At 43.5% G+C, this 27,130-nt stretch overlaps 1 protein-coding gene across 1 annotated transcript in view; it reads left to right on the top strand.

The window, feature by feature from the left end:
- LOC126095452 (probable glutamate receptor) overlaps positions 1 to 27,130 on the top strand; it is a 182,720-nt gene that overhangs the window by 20,323 nt on the left and 135,267 nt on the right. The window contains exons 2-3 of the mRNA XM_049910245.1: positions 7,903 to 8,133; positions 23,938 to 24,038. Coding sequence (XP_049766202.1) covers positions 7,903 to 8,133; positions 23,938 to 24,038 — 332 coding nt within the window. The remainder of the gene's footprint in view (positions 1 to 7,902; positions 8,134 to 23,937; positions 24,039 to 27,130) is intronic.

The following is a 27,130-nucleotide window of genomic DNA, read 5'->3' as shown; positions in this document are numbered from 1 at the left end:
TGGTATTCAATGCAACAGAGTTATTTGGAAAGTGAGTATTTTCGGCACTGTCGATGACTGAGCTACCCGTAGTACTGTTAATCGTTTTACACGGCATGATGCACAAATAATATCAAAGCACAAACAAATAGACAAAAAAGAGCGGTTTGCCGCTGACCTATTGGGAATAACTGACACAGAATGGTAAATGCGCAGCGCGAAATTGCTAACTACACAGAGTGTATGCAAGACTGTATTGTTTCAAAATATTCCGAAAGGAATTTCGATGTGCACAAAGTAGTCGCCAAGTGAAACATGTACATTTGAAATATGTGACTGAAATTACGTGACTATGGCCTGAAACACAACTGTTACAATGGGAATGGCACGTGAACGTGAATTTTATCTCGTCGCTTATACGCTTTGCCCTATAGTGAGCTTTTCTGACTGCGAGAACGCAAATGTAACTTAGCCGCGAGAATGTAAACAGTCAATAACTTTAAGCACGCGAACGTGAATTTTTACCTCGGCGCTTATGCGCTTTGCCCTATAGTGAACTTTTCTGACTGCGAGAACGTAAATTTAATTTAGCTGCTTTACAAAATCATTGGATGTGCCAGAATGCACCTAGTGGCCAAAATTGGAACTAATTTTTTTCCAGTTTAAATCGGTTCTGTATTAATACATTAGACTATCTACCAAGTTTCGTTACCGTACGATGATTACAGTCTACACTGGACTTCTGTGAGTAGCTGCACTTTAATTCACCCAGCACTTGTTTCTCGAAGTCGTTGTTCAGCACGTAAGAACGTAATGGCTACCGGGACTTTTAGACCGGGATATATCATGGCATTAACCATGGCTGCATCTCTGACATTGTGTCGGCATTTGCTGAGCATCATCAACGTATCAGCATAGTCGGTGGATGTGTATGTCATGTTTATTCCACATCAGTATCCTTGGCAGGTCGAACCTCTTTGGTTAGTGCGTCCCGGCCTGCCATATAGGCGGCAGTGCAAGGATACGTTCTACAATCTAACCAAACATGACTTCCAACAGGGTAACGAGGACGCTTGTCGCTCCGTGACGTCATCAACTTCATATACAGGGATAATGCTTTTATATCTAAAACTTCGAACGTTTGTAGACCCCAATTAAAATTGATGGAATTTAGATTTGCATTGATCTGTACGCGGTTGGTTTAAATTCAAGAGCTTCACGGCAGAAAAAATAATGTTCTACTTATAAATTATAGCTCGTTTCTGTAGCTTTATGTAAAATAACTAAATACTCTACTGCGCAGAAACAGTAATATTTTTTACATTTACATATCTCAAAAAGTATTCCCTTCAATTATTATTTTGTATGTTATAGGCAGAAAAACATCATATCTGTATAGAATGTTGCACACTGCAAATAGTGTGTGTGCATGCAGATGTCTAGACAACGTATCTGATGACTACAATTATGAGTCTAAGGAATTTTACATCGGTGTACGTCTTCAGTTTACGACCGTAGTCCTAAAAACTGTTGAAATAAGATGCAGCATCGAACAACAAATTCTAGTTACAGTATAAGTCAACAGCATGTGTTACATATTTACCAATCATTACCCAGTACTTTGGATTTAGTATTGTATTGGTTGGTAAACATCTTCGTTTAAATAAGATGGAGTTCCATACTTTATCTCTTTATGATATCTCATGGGATATTTCAAAATGGCTATGAAACAGAGCAAAACTTTTGTGCTAAGTTACTCCAGCTGTCAGTGCCCACTTTCAAACCAAAACCGCAATTTAACGAACGCTGGGACATTAGAGACCACAAGGGAAGAATTTTTCTATCCTCTACCGGTGATCTATGTGATGCGCCCGGATCTAACGCAACAACGTCCCTTATAGGCTCTCCTCCTCAAGGCAATAGCTCCGAGCCGCACGGAAAGCTTCGAACATTAATTTACGCCAAATTATTTATTGGTGTCTGGTACCAATTTCTGTCTTCTCCATGTTTGAAACTACTTTACACATATAATTAAATATACGCTTAAGTGGGACTAGTTGCATATAAATGCCAATAACGTACATGTATCAGTGTAACGCTCATATTAAGCGAAACATTGGGAAAGGAGGATACAATGAGGTGACAAAAGTCGTAGGATACCTCCTAATATGGTGTCGGACCTCCTTTTGCCCTGGCAGCATCTCGACGCGGCATGGACTCAACAAGTCGTTCGACGCCCCGTGCAGAAATATTGAGTCATGCTGCCTCTGTATCCGTCCATAATTGCGAAAATGATGCCGGTGCAGGGTTTTATGCGTTAACTGATCTCTCCACTATGTCTCGTAAATGTTAGATAAGATTCGTGTCTGGCGATCTGGATGACCGAATAGTTCGCTCGAATTGTCCAGAAAGTTCTTCAATCCAATCGCGAACGATTCTGGCCCGGTGATACGGCTTGTTGTCATCCACAAGAATTCCAACGTTGATTGGGAACATGACGTCTATGAATAGCGATTGCAGTTAATGATTTTTTCACTTGGGCCAGAGGACCCAGTCCATTCCGTGTAAATACAGCCCATACAGTTATGGAGGCACCACCAGTTTCCACAGTGCCTTGTTGACAACCTGCTCCACCGATTTATAGAGTCTAAGTCCCACGCAAACCTTACCATCAGGTCTTGACATCTGACATTGGGACTCATCTGACCAGACCACTATTTCACAGTCGTCTCTGGGCCAACGGATATAGTCATGAACCCAGGAGACGCACTACGGGCTGTTAGCAAAGCCACTTGCGATGGTCGTCTGCTACCATAGTCTATTAACGCCAAATTTCGCATCACTGTTCTAAAAGGTACGGTCGTCGTGCGTCCTAAATTGATTTCTGTGGTTATTTGACTCAGTGTTGCACTGACGAAACTACTCAAACGCCGCTGCTCTCTGTCGTTAAGTGAAGGATATTGGCCACTGCGTTGTCCGTGGTGAGAGCTAATCCCTGAAATTTGGTATTGTCGGTACACTTTTGACACTGTGGGTCTAGGAATACTGAAATCACTAACGATTTCCGAAAAGGAACGCCCCATGCGTCATGCTCCAACTACCACTCCGCGTTGAGTCTGTTAATGCCCGTCTTGCAACTATTATTACATCGGAAAACTTTCCATAGGAATCACCTGAGTATAAACAGCTTCGCCAGTGCACTGCCCTTTTATACATTGTGCACGTGATACTACTGTTACCTATATACGTGTGTGTCGCTATCTCATGACTTTTCTCACACTGGTGTAAGACGCTCAACATTTTGGACCGTAGCTATCCAATGCGCCCGAGCTGCATCCCTCATAACTGTCAACGTCATAATGATCTGTACCAGGTGACCATACTGATGACCAGGTCGCTCACCGTAGGATCAGGTGAATTTAAATACAGGTGTCATGCAACGGACAGCTTAATGAACTGAATTAACGAAACAACGGTGGCTCTAACAAATATGAAACATGGGCCCTGTAACACACAAAGTTGATGAAAATAGAGAGATCATCAAACTACTGAATTAAACAGAAAGTCACTATATGACCCTACTTATTACAAGTCCCTTTGAACTTTAAATTAAACGCCAAGGGCACAAATGGCAGAGAACAAGTACGCTAATGAAATATCAACACGTTACCAGCTATTTTAATACTAGTTCTTCTAGTTTCCAGTTTCTTAATTTAGAAAGTTTCTGAATCGCACACTGATGACGTGAAGAAACACTATTTTATGTGAGTTTAGAAGTAATAATGTTCTGAAATGGTTTAAAGAGATATTTTGAATGAACTGAAGTTTTAAAAATTACAATAACTACATTAGAACTGAATTAAAGAACCAGCGTCTTGGCAAAGGCCGAATAATGGATCTGAAATGAGAAGTCAGAACCAGCGCAACATTTGGGGAAAGAAATAAGTTGGCAGAAGCTTGAAACTGATTGCCCCTTATTAATCAAGAAGGAAGGAAAAAACAACAAGAAGAATCTCGCATTCACCTGCATGTTGAGCCTGTTATAGCTAATAATCGTACTTCAAATTTAAAAGTGAAACTCCTAAAATGATATAAAGTCTTAGCATGCCTCCTACATCTCAGTCTGCAAACGCTGATGTTGCTCACTATGTACAGAGATGCAGGTAGCAGCGAGTAGTTGCTGTGACTGCTGAAAAAGCCTGCATCGAAGGCTGGTGTCCCTCGGAGCTGCCCTGGGATCAAGCTGTTCTCTACTGAAGCCCCCAGCGAAAACTGTACTTTCGCTCTTTCTTTGTGAAATTGTGTCGTGTGCGTGATTTTGATTGCCAATGACAGTAGTTCTTCCGAGTGCAGACCAATCATATACATTCTAATAAGCAGCAGTCTCCCTTCGGCACTCAGTATTAATATAGATAATGGACAGTGGGGAATTTGAGTACTGCGATTCAGAAAGAAGCAGTGTCTAACTACGAATATCTGTAGTATTTAGTGCTCTATCCAATCGGGCCTCCTCCATGTACGCACAGGAGAGCTCCGTTCTCCCACTCCAGAATTTATTTATACACTGACGGGAAAAAATCTCAACAGCAAGGAGAAGTTGTGCGACATAAACGGATATTGACAGGCGATTTTCTACATGTGTAAGATTATGTATATTCAGATTTCGCGCCAGTCGCATAAGAGTGGTGTTACTCCTACCACTGTCAAGATGAAAATCAGAGTCGTTTCAAATACGCACTGTGACGCTGGTGAGCGTCAGTTACCTCTGAGATTGGACGTGGTAAGCAGATGTTACTCAAGAATGCCTTTAAGGCGACGTAGACGATTATCGACACATCACTGAGTTTAAACGAGGTCGTGTAATAGGGAACCTGAATGTTACTTCTGCGATGTTACCGAGAGAATAGGCAGAAATGTAGCCACTGTACGTGACTGCTGGCAGCGGCTGTCACGAGAATGTACGGTCGCAAGAAGACCGGGCTCCACTCGGCTACGTGACACTTCGGAGAGGAAAGACCAGGGGTTTCGGCGTGTGACTTTGGCCCATAGTACTACGTTTTCAGCAGCAGTTCGAGAAGCACTTGGTACCACAGTGACACAACGAAGTGTTACAAATCGGTTACAGCTCCGAGCCAGACGCCTTGTGGCGTGCATTCCACTGACCCCAAACCACCACTGTTTACGACTTCAGTGGTGTCAAGGGAGAGCTCACTGGAGGACAGGGAGGAGGTCTGTTGTGTTTTATGATGAAAGCTTGTTCTGCCTCGTTGCCAGTGATGGCCGTGTGTTGGGCCTGCTTGACACGCTGGACCTACACCTGAAGTTATTTTCTAAGGTGCGATTTCGTATGATAGGAGCACTCTCGTGGCTATCCCACGCACCCTGACAGAAAATTTGTGTGTCAGTCTGGTGATTCGAACTGTTGTTCGTGAACGTATTTCCAGGGGTTGTTTTCCAAAAAGACAACTCTCGCCTGCATACCGCTGTTGCAGCCCAACATGTTCCTCAGACCGTCGACATATTGCTTTGGCTTTCTCGGTTACCATGTATGTCTCAGATAGAGCACATGTGGCACATCATAGGATGACAACTCCAGTGTCATCCACAAACAGCAGTAACCATCCCTGTACTGATCGACCAAATGCAACAGTCATGCAACTACATGTAACAAACTGACGTCTGGTACCAATGTATTGACGTTTGAATGCTTGTATTCAATATTACGGCGGCTACACCGGTTGTTTATGTATCAACATTTCACATCTGCAACGACTTATTTCGCATTTACATTCACCTGTGCTCTTGCGATGTTAATCACTTCAGTATGGTACCTAGGCAAACGTATTCTCGAAATTTCATTACTGTAGCTTAATTATTTTTTGGTGTTGCAATTTTTTCCTTCAATGTATTTGCCAGTGTTAGCTGCCTTTACTGTTTCTTAGTATGAGTCAGTGACTTCAGTTGCAAGATGACCTCTACTTGTTCCACCTCCAGGTTCTTATCTCTGAGCTGCCCCTTTACTATTGTTTTCCAGAATACAGGACTCCCGCTGTTAGCTTGCGGAGAAAAGTCGCACTGCACCGCTGATTCCGGTGGGTATGCCACATTGAAAACAATGTGGGCTTCCGTCGCTCGGACTCAAACGCTCTTGCCGTCCGAGAAAACATGGATAACAACTGTCCCTGTCTGGCGGGCCCTACTCACACGGAGTACGCTGGGCTTGGTGGTTTCCTACCTGCCCTCTCGTTCCCCCCAGCGGTGGCAGCATATGCGTTTTGAGAAAGACCCGCGGACTCTCGGGAGCAATGGAGCTACTCTGGTCCTGTTATCACTGCTCCTCTAGGCTTCGTTCAACATCGATACAATAAGTCACTCAACTACTTATTAAGCATTTATGCAGTAGAAGAAATTAACATGGCCCTGAGCACTATGGGACTTAACAACTGAGGTCATCAGACTTAGAGCTACTTAAACCTAACTAACCTAAGGACAGCACACACATCCATGCCCGAGGCAGGATTCGAACCTGAGACCGTAGCAGCAGCGCAGTTCCAGACTAAAGCGCCTAAAACCACTCGGTCACAGCGGCTGGCCAAGAAATTAACAAGGAATTTTAGTCGTTTGATACTAAATAACTGGCGTCAACTTCGTGAATACTCGTGCTTTAATTTCTCGACCGAAATCAATTTAGATTAGATGAGTTTGTCAATATAACGGTGTATGATTGTGATGCGTGACAGTTTTGCTAAAAATGGTCATGTATCAATGCAAAGTTAGATAAGTTAGTGTTTCACGGAAGCGAAAGATATAAAATAGTTTAATCTTAAAGGTAACAGGATTCTCGTTTTCGCGGAAGATTTCAAACATACACTTCCTATCAGAGTTTCGCATATACTGGCTGAACTGAGACTTCAAAAAAACTTTGCAGGTGGTTCAGGGATATTTTATGAGTATTTTGATATAAGGGACCCTAGTTCTACTGGTTTTCATAACAGAAATAACGGAATTATGGTCCATTCGGTTTTTTACCACAGTTGCGGCTCTTATTATGAAAATATTTCTACAACAGTGCAAAATCCTGTAACGTGCTGTCACTAAAGGGCACACGACAAAAGATAGAGTAATGCACAGTCCCTAGAAGATGCAAAACGTCTGTGATGTGTCTACTACCGCTGTGGAAGCCGTTCAGCATAGCGTAGCTATACCACTCTTGCAGTGAATTCAGTGAACTCATACCAGACCAAGTTGCAAACCGAATATCTCTTCAGCAGTAAAAATTTCCATACTACTGTTTATCAGTGTTAACGTACAACTAATATTGCCCAAATTAACAAATGTGAGAACGCAAGATTGAGAGCGATGTGTACAGTCAATCAACAGCAAATAGAGTCAGTAAATGGAACAAATTTGTTTCCAAATCAGGTACATAGCACATACAGTCGAAATTCACACTCCCGTAGAGATATTTTGTCTGTAATAGATGTACAAAGATGAAAAGGAAATTAGGTTATATGAAGTGTAATTACCAATGAGCCGTTGGTGACCACAGGTTCCTTCCACGTAAACACCCAGAAAACATCCCTAAAAATCTCCGAAATGGTGTCACTGCATTTCGAGTTCGCTCAATATTCTGAATTTCAAACTTTACCAACTATGTCACGATATGTAGGAAGTAAAGTAGGACTCCCAGCTGAGCTATGTCATTGATACTGAGTCTTTGAGTAATTAAATTTCACTGTGTTAGCTGTGAATGAGATGATTTCCACCAAAACATTATTTGCTTGATGCATATCTCGTAATTATGGTTCTATCATTCGCTAATAACAGTGGTCCATGTATGGAACCCTAAGGAACATTATAAATTACAGAGGCCCAGTCAGATGAATTTAGTTTCTCATAGATATGACTTTCTCCCTTTAGCAGGGGAGCAGCCGCTGTGGCGCTCTACTGGTGGACAGGTGGTCTGGTGGCAGGAAAAGGCCTTCGGGGCGTCTGCTGCTGCTGACGCATGGTGGACAACTGCTGGAGGCTCACGGACCTGTTGAGACGTCCTGGGCGCCTGTGGCGGCGCTGTCGCCGGTGGGCCACCTGTCGCCGCTGCCCAGGCCTCCGGATGATCTGCAGGCTGTGTCCATAGTGGCCGTCACTAAGACGGTGCGTTCAGGTAGCATACAACGTTACCCGCATAACGAGTACCGCTCTGATGTCACACTAGCCACTCATGAAAGTAAGAATAGAAATGCATCGGTTATGACGCTGTGATACAAAAAATGGTGAACCAAACGTGTGCCGAAATTTCTTTCAAAAGTTGATACCAGATGATATTTTCTGAGCAAATACCACGTTCAGGGAAATTCTGAGTCTGCTGAAATTCTGTAAGATATAGATTGAGAGGGTAAACTTAATAATTTATTTAGCTCATGGTACACGTATAACACTGCTGTGTTCCAACAGTTTGGTGATGCCTTTTCTATCAGAAAAAGATTCCTTCGAATTTGTGTTCTTAAGCTTTCTCCGCAAATCAGCCCCATTTATACATCACCTCTTGCACTTTATCATTAAATTAAAACGTCTTGACATCTAGGGTTTTCATGAAGTGACGAAATGCACAGTTGTAACTTCGTACAGAACGTAATAGACGTTGAATGTGGATACTTCATTGCAGTGCGTGTGCCCTAGCATTATCATATTGTAACATCATTCCGATTGTCAAAAAATCACGAAATTTTCATATCACAGCAGGACTAAAACAATTTATGAGCAAGTCATAATATGGCTACGTCTTTTGTAGATCTTCTCCACATAAATACCTTTAAAATCACAAAACGGTTTAAGTATTAGTTACCCGTCACAAAGAACAACATTTTCTCGAAGTCCTTTCGACAGGGTGATGTACTGATTACGCTCCTACCTAAAAGAAATGTTCGTCGTACGACGCACAGAAACATTAGTAATACTCAATTCTACAACGATTTTATCGAGTGTTACCTGCCGATTTTTCCATTTCGCTTAATCTGTTGAAACAACTATGTCTGTTGTACTTCCACACACAGTGTGGTTTTTCAACTTCCCGTGCGATTTGTGCGCGTGCAACAGCGATACACACTCGTTCATCCTCCTATGAATTTCTCGTGATTTCTCATTGTCACAACAAAAATCCTTTCCTAGCACGCGGCCAATGTTTCAAATATCCCTCGTAGGAGGTCATAAGCGTGGTGAAGCGTGCAGGTCCCATATTATCGAACTAGGTGAAACCCAAGAGTGGGAGACTACGCATATATCTTCGTTATATCGTAGCTCATATGACTACTTGAGTGATAATTTCCAGCGCAAGACCAAATATACTCGAATGAAAACAATAAAAAAGAATTAAATACAAAATGTTACTCGATTGCATATACCTAACTCTTCCGCAATCACATAAAACCCAGTGCAACTGTCGTCGGTTCTGTACCAGCCAAAGAAATTATCAAATCATAACACACATTTTTTTTTACTATGCAACGAAAATTGTCCTCAGTAAAGATTTTTCTGTTAGCTGTATATTTGACATTCCTGTGGTCTTTATTTTTTTCTGTTCAACGAATCGTCATGTACTTTGACACCATCACAAGTTTGATTGTTTCATCTCTTTCTCTTCTTTAGTTAATGAAGGAAATAGGTAGGTTTATTTGTACCGTAGTTCCTGTAATTTTTAAACATCGGTTTTTCCTCCCAGTATGTCTTTAAGTCAGTTCAGAACGTCATAGCTTCAAAACTCAAATCAGAATAAAATTACATACTGTTTCTTCATCACGTTAGTAGTTGGTTCGGGAACGTCCGAACTTAAGGAACTGGAAATAGGAAGAACAAAACGAGTGAAAATAGGTGGTGACGTTTTCTGGTGTTAGTACCCACCACGATAAAGAAAATACCGGCACACAAAGTTAGACAGCTGTGGTATGCCGGTAGTAATCGCCCAGTATTTAAATCTGTAGGTAATGTTTCACTGAATAATAACTACAAGTGAGTGAGAATCAGTGATCTCGGTTATAAACTGTGGAGTAATAACAGCGTAGCGAAACAGAAACGGTGAAATACGACTACAATTATGCTTATCTCTCGCGAAGCCAGAGGCACACCCTAACTAATGGGAACGCTGCCTGTGCGCCATATTTTATTAGGGGAGCGCCTGTCACTCGCAGTCTGATAAACAGACTGTACCAGTTTCGTCTGCGGTGCCATGTCTGTTTTCAGTGGTGTCACCAAAACTGTGGGTCACATCGCACCTTCCATTGTCTCACGCATGTATGAGCTACATTTCTGAGAGCGATATGAAAAATCAGATAAATTCTTGCGAAATAGCGGTATGCCGGCGGTAAGCGCGATTCTCGTAACTGATTTATTCAACCTCCAAACGCATGCTAAGCAAGGTTGTTTGTTGATAGATATCTCAAGTGATCGGGGTAACATACTTAGCTAAACCCCGTGACAACACGAGTTTCATAAAGTGCTGAAACATTTTGAATGAATAATCTGGGCTATGGCCAAGCTATATGCTGACGAAGAGAACACGTAAAGTGTCATAACCAGATATCCCAGTCACTTCACTCACTGGAAGAGAAGTCAATAAGCGAACACGTGTTTCGACTTATCTGTAGACACTCGATCGTTTCAGAGATAAGAAAGGTTGAAGTTTTCGAAGTACTTCATATGCCCTTTAGCGAGTAAATAGTGCCACCGAAGTGGTGGTACATATGGTTTGACAGTTTTACCCGCTGAGTTCGACAACTGATTGTTATTTTTAGTTTTGTTTTTCCTTTATCTTCCCATGTCCATATAACATTATTAACGAATGTATTGCAATAAATACTGACATAACATTTTCCTTATTAGTCTAATATTTGTATGCCTGGTGAATGAACTAAAAAAAAAGCAGTAAATGAATGATAAAATTATTTGAAATTGTTTTCGGTGTAATTCCTTTAGTGTATCTTGATTCATTGTCCATTGAAACCGCCAGGGAATGCATCAAATCGTCGTGATGTATAATGAATAATGAATACAAGAACTGATGTACGAATGAAATATAAGACTGTGAGAATATAAAAAGACTGTAACCCCTGAAAGTACCATGCACACATATAGCATATGAGAAATGTATGATACTGTGAAACACAGTCGTAATTTTACAACTAATATAACGCCCTTGTATCAGCTATGTTGGTAAGGTACATTCGTTTAGTAGCCTTCTATGGAATGAGTAGCTAAATGAAAAGATAAAAAGTAACATAAATAAAAACGGTAATTGGCTTTAGAACACGGGGTGCAATAGTGAGGGGCTGCGACGCTAGCCACTGTACCATCATTTTGATTGACATAATCTCCCACTAAAAGGCACCTAATTTACGTCGAAAACTTTGACCAACGCTTTCTCAGAAACGGCCGAGTATCTACGCATACGCCGAGACATGTGATCGCTTATTTCGACTCCTCTTCCATCGAGTGAAATTTGTATGAAATCGTGTTACGACGTGTGACTTGTTGTCTTCGTGAGTAGAAAAAAAGGGACTCCTCAGCAACACTGAATACCATTTATTAGTGACAATTTACGTGTCATAGTATGATAGTTTGGGAACAAAAAAATGTAATTCTTGTATACAGCCATTTATTTGCTTACAGCTCTAATCTGCAGAAATGGGGCAGGTACTCGGCGGTGACCTTAAAGCAGGAACCACTCCAGCATTTGCCTGAAATGATTTTGGGGAAACCACGGGCTACCTAAACCAAGATGGTCAGATTGATAACGGAGTCACCATCACTTCAAATACAATTCCAGTCTGTTTAAAAGAGATAGACCTCATTCAATTTGTACTTAATGGAGATTACTGTTTTGTAGATAAGATATTTAAAAATGTAAAAAACTAATTCTGTATTGTTCAGGCACTTCTCAACATGAACCGCCCCCCCCCCCCCCTGCAGGTCCGGGGGTTAGAATAGGCCCGAGGCATTCCTGCCTGTCGTAAGAGGCTACTAAAAGGAGTCCCTCCCCCTGAAGGGGGTAGTTTGCGCCTGCGTCCGGGGACGGACGATTCCACGACTTATATTTGAGGTCATTTTGGTTTTTCACTTATTCTGGTTTCTTCCTTCCTTTGTTTGGTTCCTTTCTTTGTCCTTCTCCCTCTCACTGTCTTTCTTACTTTTTACCTTGCCTTCTTCTCCTTGCTTTCTTCTCCTTGCCTTCTTATCCTTGCCTTCTTGTCCACCCTCTGGTCTCCGCCTCGGCGTTTGAGACAGTCTGTCCTTTCTCTCCCTCTCTCCCTTTCTTTTCCTCTTCTTCTTTCCTCCCTGTGCGTGCCTGAAGGCCGACCCACGCGTTCGCACGCGTAGCCGGTGACGGGGTAACGCGTATTCCCCGCTCTGGGTAGACAAGTAAGGCACGCACGTACCCCCTTGTAAAAGTCACGCCCAGGGAGGGGTGATTGCCTGAGCTGACACCTTCCGATCATGCCGATTGGTCCCTCCGTCCGTTTCTCGGGAGGTGTGACCTGCGGTGTAAACATTCACCTAAGGCGGGAGTGCCCTCTGAGAGGGTCCCCACAAGGAAGGAGCGCCCGATCGGAGACGCTGGCAATCATGGGGGATTCCTCCGCGATGGATTTCTCTTCTTCTTCTCTCTCGACTTCTGCCCGAAAACAGAAACTTGACCAGCCATCAATGACAAAAGTACTACCGCCTGCCCCAAAGTTCCTCGTAGTTTCTCGATCTAAGGACGGAAAGGATTTTTCATCTGTCAACCCTTTCGTTATCCAGAAGGGCGTGGATGCCATAGCCGGATCTGTCAAGTCTTGTACCAGGATGCGTAACGGTACCTTGTTGTTAGACACTGCCTTTCAAGCACAAAAACTGCTTCAGGCCACATTCCTGTACACGTTCCCTGTCCGGGTGGAGGCTCACCGCACTTTGAATTCGTCGCGTGGTGTGGTATATACTAGATCATTCGACGGATTGACTGACGAGGAGATTCAGTCTTTCCTCGCTGAGGAGGGCGTGACGGCTGTCCATAGGGTCATGAAAAAGGTCAACAATGACCTTGTACCGACCCGGACACTTTTCTTGACCTTTGACAGTGTTCAGCTGCCGTCGCGCATCAGACCGGGCTACGAGGTTATTTCTGTTCGCCCCTATGTCCCGACACCTACGCGCTGCTACCAGTGTCAGCGTTTTAATCACACTCGCCAGTCTTGTTCTAATGCGCTAAATGTGTCACTTGTGGCAGGGACGCCCATGAGGGTGACTGTCCACCTCGTTGCGTGAACTGTCAGGGTGACCATGCAGCGTCCTCCCGCGACTGTCCCATCTACAAGGATGAACGCTGTATACAGGAAATTCGGGTCAGAGAGAAAGTGTCCACCTCGGCTGCTCGCAAGCTATTTGCTAGTAGGAAGCCCACGCTGCTCCCAGCGGGGAAATACAGTACTGTCCTCGCCTCTCCTAGGACTGCCAGGGAGGTGGCGACGCAGACACGCGATCTGACCTTCAGCACTACGGTCGTCCGTTCGGCCAGTGCTAAGATCGCTCGGTCAACGTCTCCTCTTCCTCCCGTCACCCCTAAGACGCAAGCACCTTCATCAGCTTCTGCCAAGACTAAGACCCAGAAGTCAGATGCACGGGCCTTCAAGAAGGAACCGTCCCGTGTAGGCTTCCTACGTACCTCGAACTCCCAGCCATCAACCAGTACTTCCACTAAACGACCTTCCAAGAAGGCTCATACGAAGCGAAATTCTCCTTCTCCGCCACGGCGCGTTTCTTCTCCTGCGCCACCCAGCGGTTGCCGCCCCAGGCCGTCATCCGTTTCGCCTGGTCGCACCGCTGGTAGCCCATCTGGCCTTTCACCGGTGGAGGAAGCTCCCCTTGCTGGCCATCTTAACAAGATGGCCGACGAACCTATTGAACCAATGGACGATGACTCTCCGCCTATTGATAGCGGCGGCAGTGCTCGCTCGAAGCAAGGCCCTCAGCGGCCTTCGAGGTGACCCCTTCTTGCTTCTCCTTTTTCTTCTCCCGATGGCACTTCTTCATTGGAATATTCGCGGCATTCGCTCCAACCGAGAGGACTTAAAGTTGCTGCTACGCTTGCACTGTCCGCTCGTCGTAGCTCTCCAGGAAACGAAGCTACGCCCATGCGAGCAAATTGACTTGGCACACTATGCCTCTATGCCTTTTGATTTACCCCCGGTGGCAGGTATTCCGGCTCATGAAGGGGTTATGTTGCTGGTCCGGGATGATATTTACTACGATCCCACCACATTGCACACCGGCCTGCAGGCAGTTGCCGTCCGAATTACTCTCCCCACTTTTACTTTTTCCATTTGTACCATTTACACTCCATCGTCGTCTGCCGTTACTAGGGCAGACATGATGGAAATTATTGCTCAGCTACCTGCACCATTTTTGTTAACTGGAGACTTAAATGCCCACCATCCCCTTTGGGGCTCATCAGCATCCTTCCCGAGAGGCTCCCTGTTAGCAGACCTTTTCAATCACCTCAGTCTTGTCTGCCTCAATACTGGCGCCCCTACTTTTCTTTCGGACACAACCCACACCTATTCCCATTTAGACTTCTCTATATGTACTACCCAACTTGCGCATCGGTTTGAGTGGTACGCTCTTTCTGATACGTATTCGAGCGACCACTTCCCTTGTGTTATCCATCTCCTGCATCATACCCCCTCTCTGTGCTCAACTACACTCCTGAAAATGGAAAAAAGAACACATTGACACCGGTGTGTCAGACCCACCATACTTGCTCCGGACACTGCGAGAGGGCTGTACAAGCAATGATCACACGCACGGCACAGCGGACACACCAGGAACCGCGGTGTTGGCCGTCGAATGGCGCTAGCTGCGCAGCATTTGTGCACCGGCGCCGTCAGTGTCAGCCAGTTTGCCGTGGCATACGGAGCTCCATCGCAGTCTTTAACACTGGTAGCATGCCGCGACAGCGTGGACGTGAACCGTATGTGCAGTTGACGGACTTTGAGCGAGGGCGTATAGTGGGCATGCGGGAGGCCGGGTGGACGTACCGCCGAATTGCTCAACACGTGGGGCGTGAGGTCTCCACAGTACATCGATGTTGTCGCCAGTGGTCGGCGGAAGGTGCACGTGCCCGTCGACCTGGGACCGGACCGCAGCGACGCACGGATGCACGCCAAGACCGTAGGATCCTACGCAGTGCCGTAGGGGACCGCACCGCCACTTCCCAGCAAATTAGGGATACTGTTGCTCCTGGGGTATCGGCGAGGACCATTCGCAACCGTCTCCATGAAGCTGGGCTACGGTCCCGCACACCGTTAGGCCGTCTTCCGCTCACGCCCCAACATCGTGCAGCCCGCCTCCAGTGGTGTCGCGACAGGCGTGAATGGAGGGACGAATGGAGACGTGTCGTCTTCAGCGATGAGAGTCGCTTCTGCCTTGGTGCCAATGATGGTCGTATGCGTGTTTGGCGCCGTGCAGGTGAGCGCCACAATCAGGACTGCATACGACCGAAGCACACAGGGCCAACACCCGGCATCATGGTGTGGGGAGCGATCTCCTACACTGGCCGTACACCACTGGTGATCGTCGAGGGGACACTGAATAGTGCACGGTACATCCAAACCGTCATCGAACCCATCGTTCTATCATTCCTAGACCGGCAAGGGAACTTGCTGTTCCAACAGGACAATGCACGTCCGCATGTATCCCGTGCCACCCAACGTGCTCTAGAAGGTGTAAGACAACTACCCTGGCCAGCAAGATCTCCGGATCTGTCCCCCATTGAGCATGTTTGGGACTGGATGAAGCGTCGTCTCACGCGGTCTGCACGTCCAGCACGAACGCTGGTCCAACTGAGGCGCCAGGTGGAAATGGCATGGCAAGCCGTTCCACAGGACTACATCCAGCATCTCTACGATCGTCTCCATGGGAGAATAGCAGCCTGCATTGCTGCGAAAGGTGGATATACACTGTACTAGTGCCGACATTGTGCATGCTCTGTTGCCTGTGTCTATGTGCCTGTGGTTCTGTCAGTGTGATCATGTGATGTATCTGACCCCAGGAATGTGTCAATAAAGTTTCCCCTTCCTGGGACAATGAATTCACGGTGTTCTTATTTCAATTTCCAGGAGTGTAGTTGGAACATCTCCAAAGCAGACTGGGGGCGACCTTTGAGGATCGAACCTTCGCAAGTTGAAATAGTTAGGTCACACACCTCACGGAAGCCATTCTCACTGCTGCTGAATATTTCATTCCTCACACAACTTCTTCTCCACCTCGCGTACCGGTCCCCTGGTGGACCGCAGCATGTAGAGACGCTTTGCGTGATCGTCGACGTGCTTTACGAACCTTTAAACGCCACCCTACGATAGCGAATTGTGTCAATTCTAAACGATTACGTGCGCAGTGTCGTCGTGTTATTAAAGAAAGCAAGAAAGCCAGCTGGGCTGCTTTCACAACACCTTCAACAGTTTTACTCTTTCTTCTGTTGTCTGGGGTAGCCTGCGCCGGCTATCTGGCACTAAGGTCCACTCACCAGTTTCTGGCTTGACGGTCGCGAATGACGTCCTTGTGGCCCCTGAGGATCTTTCCAATGCCTTCGGCCGCTTTTTTGCAGAGGTTTTGAGTTCCGCTCATTACCACCCTGCCTTCCTCCCTCGAAAACAGGCAGAGGAGGCAATGCCACCTAACTTCCGCTCCTCGAATCGTGAAAGTTATAATGCCCCATTCACCATGGGGGTACTCGAAAATGCACTTGTCCGGTCACGGTCCACCGCTCTAGGGCCTGATTCTATTCATATTCAGACGCTGAAAAACCTTTCTCCTGCGGGTAAACGTTGTCTTCTTCGTACTTATAATCGCATCTGGATTGAGGGTCATGTTCCCACATGCTGGCGCGAGTCTATTGTTGTCCCGATTCCTAAGCCGGGGAAGGACAAGCACTTGCCTTCCAGTTATCGACCCATCTCCCTTACCAGCTGTGTCTGTAAGGTGATGGCGTGAATGGTTAACTCTCGTTTGGTTTGGCTGCTCGAATCTCGACGCCTACTTACTAATGTACAATGTGGATTTCGTAGACGCCGCTCTGCTGTTGGCCATCTGGTTACCTTGTCGACCTTCATTATGAATAACTTCTTGCGGAAGCGCCCGACCGCGGCTGTGTTCTTTGATTTGGAGAAGGCTTACGACACTTGTAGGAGGGCGGGCATTCTCCGCACCATGCATACATGGGGCCTTCGCTTTCGCCTCCCTCTTTTTATTCGTGCCTTTTTAATGGATCGACAGTTCAGGGTACGTGTGGGTTCTGTCCCGTCCGACGCCTTTCGCCAGGTGAATGGGGTGCCACAGGGCACAGTTTTGAGCGTCGCTCTCTTCGCCATAGCGATCAATCCAATAATGGATTGCCACCCAGCTGATATATCAGGCTCCCTTTTCGTGGACGATTTTACCATCTATGGCAGCGCGCAGCGTACATGTTTACTGGAGCGCTGTCTTCAGCATTGTCTTGACCGTCTTTACTCCTGGAGTGTCGCCAATGCCTTCCGTTTTTCTGCCGAGAAGACGGTCTGTATTAAGTTCTGGCGCTGCAAAGAGTTTCTCCCACAGTCTTTACGACTCGGTCCCGTTGCTCTCCCATTCGTGGAGACAACAAAATTTTTATGTCTTACATTTGACAGGAAACTTAGCTGGTCTCCACATGTGTCATATTTGGCTGACCGTTGTACCCGTTCTCTAAATGTCCTCCGTGTTCTCAGCGGTAGGTCGTGGGCAGCGGATCGAATCGTCCTACTTCGCCTATATCAGTCGATCGTCCGCTCAAAGCTGGATTATGGGAGCTTCGTATACTCCTCTGCACGGTCGTCCATCTTACGCCGCCTCAACTCTATACAACATCGGGATTTACGTCTTGCGATCGGAGCGTTTTATACTAGTCCCGTCGAGAGTCTTCATGCTGAAGCCGGTGAATTGCCACTAACCTGCCGGCGCGATGTATTGCTTTGTCGGTATACCTGTCGGCTATTGTCAATGCCCGACCACCCGTCTTATCGTTCCTTTTTTAACGACTCTCTCGACCGTCAATACGGGTTGTATGTCTCTGCCCTGCTAACCCCTGGAGTTCGCTTTAGTCGCCTCCTTCAGCACCTTGATTTTTCACTCCCTGCAACCTTTCGAGTGTGCGAGAGCTAAACGCCACCTTGGCTCCAGGCTCAGGTTCGCGTTCAACTTGACCTCGCTTGCAAAGGAGGTAACCCCAGCTTCGGTATACCGTTCCCGTTGTGTCGAACTTCTTTCGAAGTTCGTTAATATGATCTTCATTTATACAGATGGCTCTAAGACCAATGACGGTGTCGGGTGTTCTTTTATTGTCGGGGCACACAGTTTCGAATACCGGCTCCATGGCCATTGTTCGATCTTCACAGCTGAGGTATTTGCCCTCTACCAGGCTGTTCTTTACATCTGCCGCCACCGACATTCTGCTTATGTCATCTGCTCAGATTCCCTGAGCGCCATCCGGACCCTCAGTGATCCGTATCCGGTTCACCCTTTCGTGCTCCGGATCCAACGCTCTCTTCAGCAGCTGGCGGACGACGGTTCTCCGGTTACCTTTATGTGGGTTCGTGGCCATGTCGATATCCCTGGGAACGAAGCTGCAGATGCCGCGGCCAAGGCTGCGGTCCTCCAGCCTCGGACAGTTTCTTGTTGTGTCCCTTCATCAGATTGTAGCGGGGTCATTTGTCAGCACATTTTATCGCTGTGGCATGCCGATTGGGCTACACTTACGGACAACAAGCTTCGGGCCTTGAAACCTCTTCCCACGGCTTGGACAACCTCTCACGCCCTTCTCGGCGGGAGGAGGTCGTTTTGGCCCGGTTACGAATTGGACACTGCCGGTTCAGCCATCGCCATCTGCTGACGGCTGCGCCGGCGCCGTTCTGCCCATGTGGGCAATTGCTGATGGTACGCCACATTTTAACGTCCTGTCCGAATTTTAATACACTGCGCATTGACCTTGGCCAGCCATATACTCTAGATGCAATTTTAGCGGATGACCCAGGAGCAGCTGCTAGCGTTCTTCGTTTTATCCACTTGACAAACCTGTCTAAGGACATTTGATTATGCTGTTTTTTTAATCCTATGCCTGTTAATATCTTTTATAGTGTTTCCCTTTTAGTTGCTGTTTCAACCTTGTGCCTTGTGGTGTATTCCTAACTTAGTCTGGGCGCTAATGACCATTGTAGTTGTGCGCCCTAAAAGCACAAAAAAAGAAAACCATGAACTGCTGCACACACTACAACAATGCACTCACGGTATTTCATATCACTGCCCACAGCATCAGCTTACATCAGGACCAAGGTAATGGCGTCCGGCTTTCATTTAGTGAACCGTAGCGTTGTACTTGGTTGCCTGAAAATCTGAGTTAGCATCTTTCCATAACGGGTGAGATGTTGAACCCACGAAGAGGATAGTTATTAGAGTTATACATTGCCGAGTGTAGATGTACGGCTTTACAGAGATGAAGGGATAATAATTTTTAGTGTTAGGATCGATATGCACTTAAAACCCGCGAAATATGCGTCAACACTCCTCGAAATATGCAGTTAAAAATGCTCTTACTGCCAGTATATGCCTTTAAATATGCAGCTAAAATTCTTTAATTGTGGATTGCTTTTAGATAAATTCTTTAAAATATGCATCTTACTTGGCAAAATTAATGAATAACCATAAAATATTTTCAATAATGGCTATAGTTCAATGAATAAAATGGAGTATAACATAGGTACTTACACGATAAGTTCGGTAAATTCGAAAAATTAGAGTTTGTTTGAACTACCAACATTTTTCCATATTCTCTATATTAACATTTTTCCTGTGGTCAGATAATAACATTTTCAGTCTTGAATATGATCGTTCAACATCCCTTGACACTACAGGAAAAAATCTAAGAGCAGCGACATAAGACGATATGAAATCATTTATGTTCTCGGAGCGTTTCTATGAAGAACTGCATCCAGTTTTCTCTTAAGTCTCTCATTGATCGGACCTGGCCAACTCTTGCTCTGTGTCCTGAGACGTTCGACGAGAGCCACTGCCTTCGTAGCTTCCATGTAACGAGTCTCAAGTTTCTCAATTAGGTCTGGAAGGCCAACCAAGTGCGCACGGATGAGTCTAACATTGGATCGGAACATGATGTGAAAAACTAATTATTGGCTCGGGATATGATGTGAAACACTGCAGTCTTAAATTACCTATAATTTATTTTAAACTTTTCAATATTGGCGAAACTTACACAAAGCTTCCTGCGCTGTTCATGCAATCGTGGCGTGTGTCGTTCGTTCCACTTCCTTGCACAGTATGAGGTGTCCTGGCGCAGCCTCGTCAGCAGGGAGTTTTCCGACTATGACATGCACCATATATCGACGGCAAGAATCAGTGATTTCGTCAACGAATAGCCAGACTGCAGAATCGCCAATGTCTTTCCTAATATCCTCCAATGTCTGTAATAGAGAAAGTAAATTAAAAAATACACATAAGCATGTGGACATTACATAGGAGACATACACACGAAAACAAGCTATATGCGTTTTAGCACCTACCTATATTTTGAATATTGTCTTATGTATATACATTGACCAAAATAATAGTCGTTTAATTCGTACAAAAAATCATGTTCTTTAAAAATAAATTTACCTTCGTTTTTGCAGTAAACGTTTCGAGACAGACTGTCTCCTCAAGTCCTTTCTTCATTTGTCTTTTCCTTTCTTGAAAAACGTCACTCACTGTAAATTAAGTTTTTTACGTTGAAGTAACAATGTTCATTTTCCAAAAATGAACATTTAAATATAATTTAAACTTATTTTTCGAGTTTTTTAAGATTAAACGACTATTACTTTGGCCCATGCATGTACCAAATTATAACCATTGACTTTCACATGCCTACGTTCATAAAAATGACCGAAAAACCTTACCGTTTCATACAGTGGGTCCACATAGTTCTTTCTGAGCGTTGACTCGTTATAAAAACCTTTTCCTGTATATATTTTAAGGAAGGTCCCTAATCTTTCATTCTCCAGCATATTCAAGGGAATGTTTGCTTTTATTAAAGGCCCGCAAAGTTCTTCATTGAACTCATTTTTATCTTCCATATGCTTTGAGAATGAGGAGATCAATGGTTGCTGTGACGTTTTTAACCGTGTCTTGGTTTCTATGTTCTGGTGCTGAGATGTCATTTTATGCTGATTCAATTGAAATTTTTTCCCAAACCTGACCTAAAACGTTGGAGAAGAGAATAAGTATAAAAAAGTACTTACAGTTATACAAAAATGTAAGAGAACAGTGTGTACCCGCGAGATGGTCACTCAAAAAAGTGAACTAAGACTACAAATAAGTTTCTAAAAATTTGAACTTAGATCCCCTCACAACATTTAACATTTTTTTTTTTAATTTGCAAGAACGCCGAAGGTAATTGCTAAAGGTTTTTTGTTCTTTCCCATTCCTACGTAGAAAACATGAACGCATATTTACAAATGAACTTAATAATTGTTTTAATTTCTTGTAAAAATTATCGAAAAAGAAAAAAAAACAAAAACAAAATCAAACTTACTTCTTTTTCGCATAGTTGGCAGAATATTATTTCTCCGCCCGTTGTGAAAGCACAATCGCTCCCGATCCGTTTCAGTGAATTATTGGTTTTTGGTCTAGAAGAAGGTTGCAAAGAGCCAACGTGAACAGCACGGAAACACATGCAAGAATGATTCATATTCCGAAATGCCAACAATAACTAGTAGGACATTGTTGGAGCATTACAGAGATCAGGTGAATGATCCGAACACGCATTAACAAATACCGTAGCACGTTTCTACTCCGATAATCCATCTTGCAACAATGAGCCATCACAAGTCTTTAGCACCCTTATCCGAGGGACTGCCTAAGTGGAAAAAAAGAGACTGTGTCCCTCCATAAGCTACCCACGTTTACCTGGAAGGCTTTTATTCTGATGGCTCGTCCAGTATTATCTCATTTTGAAAATCTATTGGCCTAATATTGTGGGAGGTTCTTGTGTTGTCAGGGAACAAAATGAACCTCAATATGACCTCTAAATGTCAAAAATAAGCATCTTTACGGCAATTTCTTCTAAATATGACAATAATATACTCAAATGCCAAAACTATGCAAAGATATGCATTTTAAATTTGAATTTAAAGTAGCCTAGTACCTCCAGAATATCAAAATTCGTAAAGATACAACACCAGGTACCGTAAAAAAGTGATATGTAAAATATGCAAAATCCAGACTAATCATTATAGTGCAGAAGTCTGGCGCGAAATGTCACAGATGTTTTATTATTATTGTTGCTGGTTAGCTGTGACAGAATTATTTACAGACCTATACCTGTGTAATGGAAGTAACATTCATTCACTGTATAGAATGTATTGCTTCACAGGTACTTTTTAATGGCATTTTTAAATAATTTCGTAATCTGTTTAACCTGGTCGGGCAGCTTGTTATAAAACATTATTCCTAGGTAGAAAATGATATTTGGAATGTTGTGTTTATTGTTTCTTGGTTAATGAAAGTTCAACTTAGATCTTATTCCATGGCCATGGAGAGAGTTGTGTCGCACAGTAATTATCTAGGCTATTTTTTACGTGCATAATTGATTTCTAAATGATGAGGCCGGCTGCTAATTATAGTTACCATTATTATAGCTCTTTTATATGGTTTAAAAACTGTGTTCATACTTTGTACATTTCTTCCACAGAAAAAAATTCTGTATCTAACAACTAAATGAACTGTACTCGTATGATTACACGATTGCAGAACACTAGAGGATCATTTTATGGGCACGGATGAGTCATGGAGATGTTCAACCAAATCCAGTGGCATACTCTGCAAAATAGGCGTTCTGCATCACAGTGTGGTTTATCGTTTCCGAGAGCGTAAGTTCCTCTAAGAGTTTACAAAAACAGTAAACTGCTTCTTGCCACGTACATCTCGCGAAAAGACCATGGCTATAAAATTAGGGAGAATCGAGCTCACGCGGAGGCTTACCGGCAATCGTTCTTCCTGCGAACCAATCGCCACTGGAACAGGAAAGGCTTGGAGTGCCAGTGGTACAAAAAGTATGCTCCGCCACACACCGCACGGTGGTTTGGGGAGTCTAGGTATAAACGTAGATGTAAATATGGATATTGTGTAACGCAAAGATACTGTCGGTTACACACTGATGACAGGACTCTAAGGCGGTAACATACTGATGATATATTGTTTGCAAGTTCCTTCATGCGTTCATATGACTTCAAATAGGAATCATTAATTGCTAGACATATAGTGTTTCCTACTCAGTCATTTAATTTTGCCTCATATAACTGGAATGCACGAGATTTGTTCTTTTGTATGTCGAAAGGAGATTTGTTGTATTTTCACTAATTTTAAACTTCTTTGAGGAACTCTTATGTTAATGTAATTTGGTGCTTTGTATGTATCACTGGATAAAGCATTTAGACGTGATAGTGCGAGCAGGGGGATGCGGTACGTTCTGATTGGCCGAATAAGGTTTCCTTTGAAGAAATGACCGATAAATGTAATGATACTGTAACAGAAGATCGTAGTATTAAGATTCAGTAAACTGTTGAAATTGTAGGAATTTCAAGTAAACACCTACTCAGCATCCTGAACAAAACACACACATGAAGTGGATACCTGTTTTGTAAGAGTTGTTTCTTTTCTAAGAAATAAAAAAAATATTACAATCTCTCTGGACCAAGTGCAGTGACGTCAATGGATAATACATCCAGAAACCAATGTTCGTTTTTTGCAGGAACCTGTTATCAACTATATTTTATACCACACAATCAAATATGCCTCGTAAACTTAACCTTTCAAATTGATGTTTTTAGGTACATAATCAAATGTGTGTACTGAATTATTTTTTCGTTTCAGCATGAACCTTTCACATTGCGGGATATCGAAGATCAAAAGATACACTATTCTGGATTCCTTTTTGAAGTTATCGGCATATTACAAAACAAAATGAATTTCACGTAAGTAAAAAAAGAAAGTTAGGATTTAATGACGTGTTTACTGTGACGGTATTACAGACAAAGCATAAGTTCAGATTGATCAGTGAGGGAGAAGGTAATCTGTCATGTCGTATACAAAGAAATCAACCCATTATTCGTCTGAAGCGATTAACGTACACTTCGGAAAACCCAATTCTTGATGGCCGAGTAGGGCTCCGAATCATGGTCGTCCCGAGTCCTAGTCTGTTATCTTAACAACTGTTACATTTATCAGAGTAGCGCAGTACTACATGTAATTTAGTAATTTTAGAATATTGACGTGTCTTTCATATATCACGTGTATTATTAAACTTAAAAGTCAATACAGTTATCAGTATGAATTGCAGTGTGAGTTGACGTGTAATAATCGTTACACAGATTAGGGAATGTCCTGGTCTAAACGTCGTGATTTGTGAAGAGAGAAAGAATGCAGAAGGATTAGGAATTATGGGAATGTTAAAGACGGATAGCCTGAAGCTATTAATGAAAACTACGGATAAAAAATTTGCTTGATTCGATGAGGATTTGGAGATTTTACATCTCCGACTCTCCATACTAGGTATCACGCTTGAGGTGGTTCTTGGAACGCAGAGAGAGAGAGAGTATTGGAGTGGTTTGTTCAAGGTGGCCTCAGGCAACCATTTTTCCAAGTTTTCCAACCAACTGGAGCTCTGTTAGACGAAGGTGCATCTCCAAACATACGCTGTGAAATTTAAAACATTCCTAAGGTGTAGATTGTTCCTTGAAATTTCTGGCGAACTACTGGATTTAAATAATTCGCTGGCACACTATTTCAGCGCTAAGTTTTCAGGCCCTCTTCAGGGTGTGTACTGGCGATAACATATTTTTCCTAATCTTAACGCAGTACCACTAACGTTGTTGGCCTGTCGAGACTGGTCTCTGGTGTTTGCTTGATTAGGTTCGCTTTATGGCGCACTTTTCAGGTACGACGTTTGAAACTTTGAGCTCCTAGCCAGCCTTCGAGGAGGATAATTGAGTCTCTGGTTGCCTACTAGTTTTTCCGCTGGTGTAAACACGTAGAGTGCCAGCACTATTTCTTAATTATGTTTGTCTTCAGAGTCTTCCATTCCGATTAGTGTTACGGAGTTCCTGTGACAGACGTAGGCTGTTTGTGGTGTTCCGCATAAGTCAGTTTTCTGATACTGTCCTGAGCTTTTCTCTTGTCTGTGGTATATTGTAGTGGCATGTTCAGTTCTTGATGTAATGTCGTAACCTGGTTAGTGAGGGTAGTTGTAGGCTCCAGCGTAGGACTTTGTTTTGTATCGGTTGTAATACCTGGTTCCTCATCCTGCTGATTGTCGCCCACGCGGTGCAGTCATACGCAAGTGACGGCAGGATGAGCGATTTGTGGGGTCGCAGTTTTGTTTCCTGAAATCGATTTTTCGAAGTTTGATGCTGCTGAGGTTTTGAAGTTAAAAGCTTTTACTGTGTTTTCCGTTATACGGAAATCATGTACTTCAGAGGTTGGGTCGATGATGATGCCAAACCATTGTGCTCGGGTGCTTACTCTGCCGCTAGTGACACCGTGATTTTTCTATGTAAAACTGATTCTAGTATCTTGGACATGGTGCTCAGAAAACTAACTGCACGGTGGTTTCTGGGATTTGTGGTATCTTTCGAAGTATTGGGTATGGTTATCATGTTAGCTTTTTTTCATTGTGATGGGGAGGAAGCAGTTTTGGTATGCATTAATTTAAAATTCTGGTGAATAAAACCAATGGATTTTAGGACGAAGTGCAAGGTTACCGTTTGAAATGCCATCCAAGCCCTGAGCTAATTATCGTTTTATTCCACTGTATAAGATGTAAAATGTCAGTGACAGTGTTTAGTTGAGGTTGTAAGATGGGTAACCCGTTTCTGAAATTTTCAATTGTCATGGTATTTCGTCCTGTAGTTAGTGTGGTGTGAGACGTAGAATGAAGAGTACGTTTTGACTTCAGAAGTTTCATCCAACGCTTCATCTATCTTGGGGATTGGTAAGTCTTCAGTTATGTTATTCTTTTTCTTGTAAAATATTTGTTTTGCTTTGGAACGTGTATCTTCAAATGACATTTTGTGCTATTTTCATTCTTGCGGCTTACAGAAACAAATAAACCTACCAGCTATGTCTCGTACACATAGCTAGTGAAGAACAGTTGGTGAACATTCCAGAAAGCGTTGAAACTGTAGGCTGTTTATCAGTTGTAGTATTTGCTAAGCATAATTAAATTGCCATTTTTGCTACTGAATATCCTTCACTCTTCGGAGATTCTTCTGTTTTACTTTGTCTTCTGTAACGTGATGTTATTAGCAGATACAAACTGATATGAAGCTTTGAACAAAATGATATATCTCTAATGTAACTATTATCTGAAATGTTTTTCTTCTGTGTTTAATAGTACAATGTTAATGCACGTACAAATCATTCGAAATGAACTTACTCTAATGTATCACATAGCTGTGTAATGCTGCCATTATTTTATTTTATATAAATGTATATTTTATGTATGCGTTCATAGCAAAAAATTTAACGATATTATATTGAAGGGATATCCCCTGATTAGATTCTTCATCCCTTTCTTTATTCCGAAAATTGTCTCTTTTGTCGTTTGTGAGAGCCTGTGAAAGTTCATAGGAACAGTGGACAAAGTTAATACGCAACTTTCAGACGGAGCCTTCCTGATTATGCAATTGTTTATTGAATCAGTTTTCGCAGAGAAAATAAGTTTGTTATCTCGTACCTCTGCGGTGCGTCAGCGAAAGGCCTAATTAGCATTCTGTATTTTCTTGGCTTTGCCGTTCCTTATTTCTGCAGAGTCAATTTTTCCGCAGTCATTTGGCGCTTGGTTTCCAGAAGTAAGAAATACAATGCACCGTTGACGTGGGGGTCTCGCCATTCGATCGTTCAGATGACGTTATTTGGGTTAAGTAAAGAAATATAAATCACCGTATTCGGAAGCTAATTGGGATCATTTTCATCCCGATTACTACCGAACGTCCTCATCACACCACCATACCTATGAAAAGTTATTTCCACCGTTACAGGGTTTTGTCATTCTTGCCCATTTCCGTCA

This window comes from Schistocerca cancellata, chromosome 8 (genome assembly GCF_023864275.1).
Source record: "Schistocerca cancellata isolate TAMUIC-IGC-003103 chromosome 8, iqSchCanc2.1, whole genome shotgun sequence".
Taxonomy (NCBI): domain Eukaryota; kingdom Metazoa; phylum Arthropoda; class Insecta; order Orthoptera; family Acrididae; genus Schistocerca; species Schistocerca cancellata.
Note: the sequence above shows the minus strand (reverse complement) of the source record. Positions and strands in the feature narration are given on the sequence as shown.